General features: G+C 41.8%; 1 protein-coding gene and 1 pseudogene across 1 annotated transcript; one reads left to right on the forward strand and one right to left on the reverse strand.

The window, feature by feature from the left end:
• Positions 1-1,262, reverse strand: part of LOC133116900 (synaptotagmin-like protein 5) — a 45,574-nt pseudogene extending 44,312 nt beyond the window's left edge.
• A 1,176-nt stretch (positions 1,263-2,438) lies between these two features.
• LOC133116406 (dynein light chain Tctex-type 3-like) lies at positions 2,439-8,571 on the forward strand. The gene is made up of 5 exons (XM_061225897.1): positions 2,439-2,557; positions 3,363-3,404; positions 3,578-3,701; positions 4,716-4,793; positions 6,312-8,571. The coding sequence occupies exons 1-5, from the start codon at positions 2,531-2,533 to the stop codon at positions 6,386-6,388; spliced, it is 348 nt and encodes a 115-aa protein (XP_061081881.1). The 5' UTR covers positions 2,439-2,530; the 3' UTR covers positions 6,389-8,571.
• Positions 8,572-10,166: the final 1,595 nt, after the last annotated feature.

Here is a 10,166-nt window from a genome sequence, read left to right on the forward strand (position 1 = left end):
GCTAAATAACTAATGTAACTGTAATGGATGAGGACATTGCAAAAGAAAATGTCTTCAGTTGAACAGGGACAGTAAAGTACAGTCAATATCTTCAACAATGCGCAAATCTCTTTTGGACATTCGGTCTTCATTTACACATTTTAACCAAATTCCAATTAATGAAATCTCTTCCCACAGAAGCGCCTAAAAGACCAAAGATGCAGTGATGGCAAAAAAAATTTTCAGTGACATTTATACTTAGCTGCTGTAAGACAAATTATTGACTGACATTCACGAGTATCAAGTGCAATATGAACATATTAAGTAATTGGTGAACGGAATTATTGGCATGTCAATATCTTACCTGGAAACAATTAACAAACACTGTGGAAAAGAGGCCACCTTTACATGGTGATATTTACATAATATTCAGTTGCACTGTATACCATATTCTCAGACATAAGCGATGTGCATACGCTCTGAGCGAGGATACGGATTGATCTCTCCATTAGTTTTGGAGATTGTGAAATGTAATGTACCACTGGAGGCTGCAACGGCAACTTTCACAGGACTGTTATCTATTGTAAAATGAGAGGAATTAAATCAAATTCCATTAAAATGATAAATATGGTAACAATAGCCTCGAAAGCTATTTATAACTGGCACAGAGTCGCGAATAACTTTTTAGACAAACGAGCCCTTAAAACAATTCATGTCCGATGCAAAAGCTTTCGAAACAAAATGCATTATTTACGGCAATGCACCTACAAATTAGTTATGTGCACAGTAAATGAGAACTTCACCTAGGCTAAATAATTATGGCACATGAAGCCGCACAAGTCAATATTCGATTGCAGAACAATGAGTGTTTTAGTGTTACATGCTGCAGTCCGTGCGATGTAGCCTACAGTTTGCCGCATGTGGGTATTGCTGTAACGGAGACACAATCGTGAGAAAAGCAGGAATAACAATGATCCTGACCAATGTGGGCAAGAATTGCGTGAATATCTTAAAAACTATCACGACACCTGCTGTTTCATCTATGGGTCTCTCCTTCATATGGCACTAGCAGAGCCTGACAAATAAATAAATATTATGTTTCTGAACGGTGAAAGAAAATAAATCATCTTACCTGTGCCTGCAGAACTCTTCCAAATAGTTAAGCCACCTGCCTGTCATAAACTAAACGTACAAGACAAAGCATATCGCGACGCCTGCGTCTGATCCCCTGGTATAGTAATGTTTCTATGCAGCCCGAAAGACCATCACGACCACGGAGTAAGCGGAGCAGCAGCCTCAATTTTTACTGTGGAGGCGTGGCAAGACCGGGGGAAGGGAATATCTTATCCACACCTACGCACCTGCGGAGAAACTTTGTCGGGCTTACGAAAAGCTTGAGGACGCTTTATTTGTAGGCTATAGCTTCAACAGAGTAGACACGATTGAGTTTCATTGAGCCTATTATTGATAAAAGTCGCATGGTTCAGTCGTAGCCCTGCGCCTTCAGGAACCGACTGTGACACTACTCGACCCTCTAAAGACCCTCCACTCGACACAAGATAATCTCCACACTAAAAAAAAAGAAAGGGACCCAATTAATTCTCATGAGACACACACTTTTGTTTAGTTCAGTTGTTCCATATTGGATCATTTGACTCATTTCACTGCATCATTTAACGTTGGACAATGCTTCTCCCTTTTGTCAAACGCAACCTATATAGGCTAGTTGTTACAGCCTATATGGTGTTACCGTAGCAAAAACAGCAATAGCTTTGTCTACTAGGCTATGAAGAGACATATTGTTGAGGTGGCCATCTAATATTTGCAGTAATTTTACAAATATATTCGGTGTAACAAATTAGCTACACAATGTAATTATATCATTAATGAATGCATGATTAGGCAAGTCAGTGGGTAGCACTGCCGCCTCACAGCAAGGAGGTCCTGGGTTCGAATCCCCGTCTCTGTGCGGAGTTTGCATGTTCTCCCCGTGTCTGCGTGGGTTTCCTCCGGGTACTCCGGTTTCCTCCAAAGACATGCAGGTTAGGATGATTGGAGAATCTAAATTGCCCGTAGGTATGAGTGTGTGAGTGAATGGTGTGTGTGTGAGTGAATGGTGTGTGAGTGAATGGTGTGTGTGCGCCCTGCGATGGACTGGCGACCTGTCCAGGGTGTATTCCTGCCTTTCGCCCAATGTATGCTGGGATAGGCTCCAGCCCCCCTGCGACCCTATTGAGGATAAGCGGGTTCAGGGTTCAGATGGATGGATGGATGGATGGATGGATGGATGGATGGTTGGTTATGAAGAAACATTACTCGCAAAAATAGCCCAATTTACGTTTCACCATTTAATCAAATGAGAACTGTATTGTTACCCCTCACCACTAGGTGGCGGTAAGCAGAACGCTTCCCCGGAGTTTTGATGGGTTATTGTCTTGATTCACAGTTCTTGACCATCAGTTCCCAGAGTGACAACTAAACAGGAACCGACAGGAATCCAGGAGTTGGTAGTGTGAGCGACTGGAATCAACTGAACGTGTCTGTATTTAAAATGGAAGAATATCATTCAGGCGACGAGGTAGATATTCATGAGCGATTAAGATATGCTTTTTTTGTTTTGTTTTTAGCTATCGCTCACACATGGCAAGGAAGATAACTAACATTAGCTGCCTAGCTAATGTTCTGATTTTAACTTTACTGTTGGCACGTCAGATGAAATAATATTGACAAAAGCGCTGGCATGCTGTTTGAAATATGTTCAGAACTCGACCGTTTTTTGTTTGTTTTTGTTGCGCACAAGTTGACGTAGTTAATACAGGGATTGAGGACAAGATCTGTATGGAACCCCATGGGTGTGGCCATTGCAAATTTCCACGCTACTGACGCAATGTTCTACTGTAATTAGTAGCTTGTAAGTTGTAGCTCTACCCTGGCGAGGATGAGCTTTTACATTGGGAAAGTCTTGAGCTTCACGAGCCTTTGTGTCTAGGGAGAGCTGAAATAATATCTAATCGCATGCCAAACGTCTTTACTTCGGCTATATCGTTCTCTTCGTTCATGTTTTATTTTATTTGCCAGTTACTGAATACCACCCTGTCCGCGAAAGCAAATTATATGCATGTGCTCCATCAAATAGCGTTTTACGCTAGATAACTTACAAAGACGAATCATGTCTGATCGTGAGTGACTGAAGTTGAAAGCGGCTGTGGAATCTGGGTCACAGAGATCCCCCCCCCCTTCCCCCGTTGCAGATATATGTATTCGCACGTTAAGTATTAACTAGCCACAGTTCATAACTTCCTAACATGAATTATTCAAAGTGATGTTTGCTCTCATAGTGTCGATATTCATAACCACAAATTGTTTTCCTTTGACATTTGTAGGTGTCCTTCAATCCAGATGAAGCAAGTAACCTTGTTAAAGAGGTAAATTCGTTGCTCTTGCTCCAGTAAATTATGGCTTGATTTTCCTGAAGCATTTGGCTGTACACTGTTCATTGATAGAGCTGCACATATTTCTTGTATTTTTTTGTTATACTACAGTGGCTTTCCATGTTAATACAGTGCACAAATGATGAATGTGTGTGTGTTTCTTTCAGTGTGTTGAGGGCATTGTTGGTGGGGTTGACTACAGCCAGTGCAAAGTCAGTCAGTGGACGGCTAGCATTGTGGAGCAGTCCCTCACCCATCTGGTTAAGCAGGGGAAGCCCTTTAAATACATTGGTAAGATACGCCTCACAAAGGTTATTTCTCAGACTGTATGATTGTATGACCACAGCATACCCAAACAATATTTTTGTATCACCTTCAATATGGACCATTAGGGTTGCTCTGTTCAAATAACAAAATTAAACGCAAGTCGTATACATATTTACATATATGTATCTCTATTCATTTTAACAATTCGTTTGCTGTGACAACACCTGTTCAGTTGCTTTATTTTACAGTAATTGTCCTGATTCCTGGAGCAGGGAAACATGGTAGATTATTATGATTGATTGCTATCATGTGGATAAACATACCACATGGCCCACAACTGTTTATATGCTGCATTTGCATTATTAAAGTCATTACAAATTAAAATCATCTGGGGCGACATGGCTCAGGCAGTAAGAGCAGTTGTCTGGCAGTCGGAGGGTTGCCGGTTCGATCCCCTGCCCAGGCTGTGTCGAAGTGTCCCTGAGCAAGACACCTAACCCCCTGACGAGCTGGTCAGTGCCTTGCATGGCAGCCAATTGCCGTCAGTGTGTTAGTGTGTGTATGAATTGGTGCGAAGGTGAGAAGCATCAATTGTACAGCGTTTTGGATAAAGGCGCTATATAAATGCCAACCATTTACCATTTACCACAGCTTGGCTTTCTTTCCTGTGGCTCTTTCCCATACTGTAGGCTTTGGGCAGATTGCAGATATGCGTCACTTAAATCTACAGAAATGGATTGAAACCGCCAAATCGGCATTTTACAGTAAAGGGTCAGGCCAGAAGAAAGGAGTCAGTAAATTGCCATTGTGTCATTGGCATTGGGACAGTTGTACAAGTGAAGATATTGCAGATATATATTCTCAGTGCTCCTGCTTGCTGTCCACAGGTAAAGCTCTGGTTTAAATCCCCAGGCCTGAGCCATTTCCCCTCAGTGTGTGTGAGAACAGGAGGCTCCCCTGGACTGCGCTCACACTGCTGTGCTCTTCTCACTGTGTTGTTGGTCCCTGATTGGTCACGTTGAGTTGTGTCTCCCGCAGTGAACTGCGCAGTGATGCAGAAGAGTGGGGCCGGCCTCCACACAGCCAGCTCGTGTTACTGGGACACCACCACCGACGGTAAGACCTGAACCCCCCCCCCCCCCCCCCCCCCCCGCCCTGTGTATATAATTCCGGTCTTCAACCCTTTCTGCTCCATATGGCTCTCTAGCAACTGTAACTACCGTAAAATTGATGCTATACTGTTTTGAGCCCATATTAAAACCCTACAAAACTTTCTGAATTTTCTCAACCAATGCTGAAACCTCTTGGGGTGTGGGTGGAGCCCACTTCATATTGGGCTTGGGGCTGAAAGGGTTAAGGCGGTCATTGTAGCGCCACGATTCCAGCGCTCACGCGTTCACTCGCGCGGAAAGCGCTCTGTCCGTGTGAATCTTTTCAGAGTGCTCTTAAGATGCTGCAGGGCTGTCATGTTTCTGGCTTCTCAGCAGAAAACTCTGCTGCTGCCTCTTGTTCCCTGGCCTTAGAAATGAACTGTGGCATTTTTTAGAAAGTTTTAGCGATTTCAATAAATAAGTAAATAAATAAATGAATAAAACACCGCAGCTTTTTATAAGTGCAAGGAAACAAGTTCGAAGTAAAATTGGTTTGAGGTTGTCTGAAAATGAAGCTAGCTAGAAGCTGTATTTTAACATCAGTGGAAGTGGTTGTGCCACAGTTCTGGTCTTTTGTTGGCTTGCTGTCGGACAGGCTACGGCATCAGAAGAGCTTACAAAGGTATCATTGTGTCGCTCCTGGGTGCACTAACCACTTTCACAGCAGGAAGACATCAAACTTTATTAACTTCATTAACTTTTTTTTCCTTCATGTGCCTCCAATTTGGCTTGGTAATTGAAGTCCTGTGCTTCATGGATTTATATGGATGTTATTTGTATTATGGTTCTAGTTAATTTACATTTAGTGTTTTATTCAGGGACATGAAGGAATGTGGCTGCAGTCTTTACTTTTAAGACGGTTTCAAGCTATTTTTTTATTTATTTCAATCTAGTTGTAATTTGTGTGATTGTAGCTTCCCTCTTTGAGTCAGCTTCTACTGAGTTTTCTTCCCGTTAGCAGCCTGGTCAGACTGTTGCACTAGGCTCTGTCTCTGTAAAGCTGCTTTGTTACAATGGCCTTTATAAAAAATGCTATACCAATAAAACTGAATTGTATTGAAATGTCGTCATAAAAAAAAATTCCAGATTTTCTAAAATGCGCAGTTATGCTTCATCCACCCCCCTGCCATGGCTGAAGAACTAGACCTCACACCCGCTGTAGCGCGGGGAAGGACAGGAAGGTGTGTGTCCCAACGCTCAAAAAAATACATCCTCCTTTCCACCACTCTTCTCCTCTCTGCATACTGCCAGACGGGAGATGAGGCGGTAGGAGAGGAAAGGAGGATGCATCCTTGAGTATTGGGACGTACCCAGGGTTCCCCCTGATTGGCTGGCCGTAAGAGGAAGCAGCCGAATGCAGGCTTTTCATTGGACAGGCGTGTGACAGGCTCAGACATTAAACAGCCCGAAGTTGAATAAACATGACGACGACGATGATGATGATGATGATGACCACCTGACAGTGCTGCGTGTCGTCTGGCAGGGAGCTGCACGGTGCGATGGGAGAACCGCACCATGTACTGCGTGGTCAATGTGTTCGCCATCGCCATGACGCTGTAGCCCGTGGGGGCAGGGGTCAGAGACCGGGCAACACGTGCACAGAACCGCAGGAGAACCGCAGGAGAACCGCAGGAGAACCGCCAAAGCCTTCAAGGTCCGGCTCTTTGCCGGAGAACGCAGAACCTCACCTACGCCCTGGGGCAGCCCGCTTAAACGCCATCGCTCCTGAGACCGTTTTCTTTTCACATCGCTTATGTACATTTATGTTTGTGTAAGACCTTCAGGCAGACAGCCTGTGTGCTGCCATTATTATTATTATCATTATTATATTTTAAATGTCATTTTCAATTTAATGTCATGGACACAGAAGATATACATATTATTTGTGTCTAGCTGGCGGCAATGTACAATATTACCAGGTCGAGGCATTCTTATGCATTATTCTCAAGCCTGTGTCCTGTGTGTATACATATTTTATATATATATATATACATATATATATATATATATTATACATATATTATATACATATTTATATATACTATACATATTTATTTATAGCTATCACTTTTAAATGAAACAATTTTTGTAAAAAAAATAAGTACGATAGTTAGCCTATTTCAACGGAACAAATACTTATTATACATGAAATGATGAAACCTCTGTTATTTTAATAACCTTCAGAATTATTTCATGGGCTTATGTTGTTTTCTATCCCATTGTAGAGCATGTTAAATTGAAATGGTTATTTAGTGCCAGATGAGAAAGAACTTGAATGGATTTCATAGAACTGTTTCTGAAGAAGGGTGTGACTGCTTGCTTGCGGTCTGAAATGCAGCCTGTTCCTGTTGGTCAGCAGATGGTTGTCATGTTTTTGCATCTCAGTAGGATTACCCCATTCTTACTTATTCTTTACTTATTTTTAAGTGTCTACCCATACATTACATTACATTACATTACATTAGATTAGCCTTAAATTGAATTTGTTTGCATTTAATGCGCTGGTGGAAAGCCTGCTGGTTCCTGGTTCCAGGTATCCCCACCCCCCCACATGCACTGACTTGAAGGTTTTTATTCCCTTCTGACTAAAAACCAATATTTACAATAGTGCTTATTGAGAGAAGTTTTTAACATAAATCACACATTTGTGAAAGTACATTCATTTGTTTTTGCAAAGATAATGTAAACTGAATGGACACTATTTCCCTTAATTTATGGCAATGATTCTCTCAAATACAACTGGCTCCTAATAAAGAAAGATTTCTGTCCCCAAAAAACAAACGGCACTTGCGTTTACAGCTCTGGTGTTACCTAATCCAATCTGCCAGTCACACCTCATCTTTGTTTCTGTGTTTGAGCACACTCTGGGGGGGAAGTATGTGTAATTGCAAGCTAATATTGCAGTGTTACCATGTTTTCACCATGTTATCTCTTGGTCCTAAGATGTAAAATAAAGGGTGAGGAACTGAAGAGTGGGGACAAAAAGCCATCTGAATGAGCAGCTTCTTTGAAACATTCAGTTTTAGCATAGTCTTTGCTTTCATTTGTTTGTTTTTGTTAACTTCTAGCCAGCCGTTTTACCTCTCCAATAAAAAACCCAAAGTGGCCACGATTTTCTTGGAAGTAGTCTAATGTTGGTCATTTCAGTTATTAGACCCTCTTACAGAACAATCATTAATTTGGTTACTCAGACCTTTTGGCTGGGCAATAGTAGTGCTCCTGTTATATAGTGAGTGAACCGTTGGAGAGAGCTGTGCTTTATGTGTATATGAATGCTTTGTGAGGCGACCTGTGGCCTGGTTTTGACACAAAGCGTTAGTATTCACAGCAGCCTGCCTAACGTAATGTATTCAGCCAATAATGTATATATTTTAAAAAAAAATCATGTACTCCGCCAACTGCTGCATTAAAAAGAGCAATGGACAATGTACTCTACGTAACAGAGACAAGCATTCCGTGTTTGGAGACGTGTTTTCATGAGGTGGAAGTTCCCCAGTTTGTGCAGTCCTATTGGCTCAGATGGTATGTGGTGTGATCAACCGTGCTGCTGTTCAGGCATTCTGAGACAGGCATGCAGTGGAAAAGGGTTTATTTTATTTCCAAACACTGACTCTAGGCCAGTCGATCTGTCCTTTTCCCCCTCACTCTGGCTGGATCAGCAGATCCTGGATCAGTTTTTGGGGGGAGGAAATGTGTGGTGGAATTGAAGCAGAGCTGGAAATAAAGATTGTTAAAGCATCAAATGGGTGTGCTCTTATTTGTGGCAGCATTCACAAGCAAACAGGTGTGCACTATACCGATGGTATTAATTTTATACATATATCAATGACTGATTTAGTTTATCCACTGCACACAGGTGGTATATTAAGCCTGTTACGGTATGCAGGAATGGCACATACATGCAGACATTAATGGCTCTAGCTGGCAGGAGAAGACGAGTACTTATTGCAACTACATACAGTGTCAAAGTATGATGCATTATTGAAATACCAACGGACGCCATCTTAACCAACGATAGCACAGAATTGAAAGTTGCACAAAAACGGAATTATTGAGCAGAACCTCTGTGGTTGCTGTCTTCTCCTGAACTCGTATTATAATTGCATGAAAAGTGGACTTTTATCTATGCCTGGTGCTTCTTTGGCCACTGCCTATGCTGCAACATCCCTGCTTCATAAACTTGTAGTAATAGTTAGTAGCACGGCAAAAAAGAAGCGTTTGATTGACATGCTTATTTGCATTGTAGCCGGTAGTTGGCAGCATTGATCAGATCAGCGTTTCCAAACTTCTTTTTCCAAGTTTACACAATTTCACAGCACACCACTCTCAGAAGCGAGTGACATACATTAATTTAACACCTGGAACACTAGGCCTGAATGCTCTTTTGGGGGTTTAATTCCGCTATAACACATTTATTTTTATATATGGGATCTAGCGTTTCCCACAGGAGTTTATGAAACTGGCGAGAGGACTTCGAACCTTGCAGGAGGGTTCTTGCCCTCTCCGGGAGAACATCAATTTGTTGCACTTTGGGTGGAAAATTAAGAATTTATGTAGATCATGAAATTGTGATCTACATAATGTTACATGTCACTAGTTTTACCAACTATACGCTGGAAATAATATCGCCTATTCGCAGTGTATACCGTATAAAACTTGAATAACCGCTAATAACTCAAACGCAGTGCCAATACCCTCAGTATCACCCCCTCACGTGATCAACTTCACATTTGGGATACAAACAGCTTTACTAACTTGATGCTGGAAAGGAAATAAAAAATAACGTTTAAATCATTTTAACCACATTCAAGATGATGTAGCCAGCGAATGGATATTTTCAATATAAGAGAGTTTGAGAAAATTATATCTTGTCTCCTCAAAAGAAGTTCTGCAGTAATGGTTTGCGGAAGTTGAGGTGCAGCACTCGAGCGTTCAAAAGAGACTACAGTCAGCGTCGAAGGCCCGCTCTCATCTCGTGCGCACGCATAGCAAAGGAGGTGCAAAGCACATTGCGATCTTTAATGTATATTATGAGAGTAAAATATATTTTGCCTTCATTCTGAAACTTGCGGGCAGTCACAATTGAGTTAATTAATTGGAAACTGGGATATGTTCGTGAAGTTTTTAATTCACGTGAACTTAAAAAAACTGTGAACAAGCAAAAACGTTAACGAGGAAGTAAAGTATTGAAACCAGTTGCTCTCAAGCTGGGGTTGACTGTAAATGAACTGGGTAAGCCATATTGGGCGGGCTGTTTCCCCATTGGTTTGTGCAGGAAATTATGTTATGAAATGTCTCAATACAGTGGAGAGTCCGAATGAAAGGATGCCTGTACCTA

The sequence above is a fragment of the Conger conger genome, chromosome 17, assembly GCF_963514075.1.
Source record: "Conger conger chromosome 17, fConCon1.1, whole genome shotgun sequence".
Lineage (NCBI taxonomy): Eukaryota > Metazoa > Chordata > Actinopteri > Anguilliformes > Congridae > Conger > Conger conger.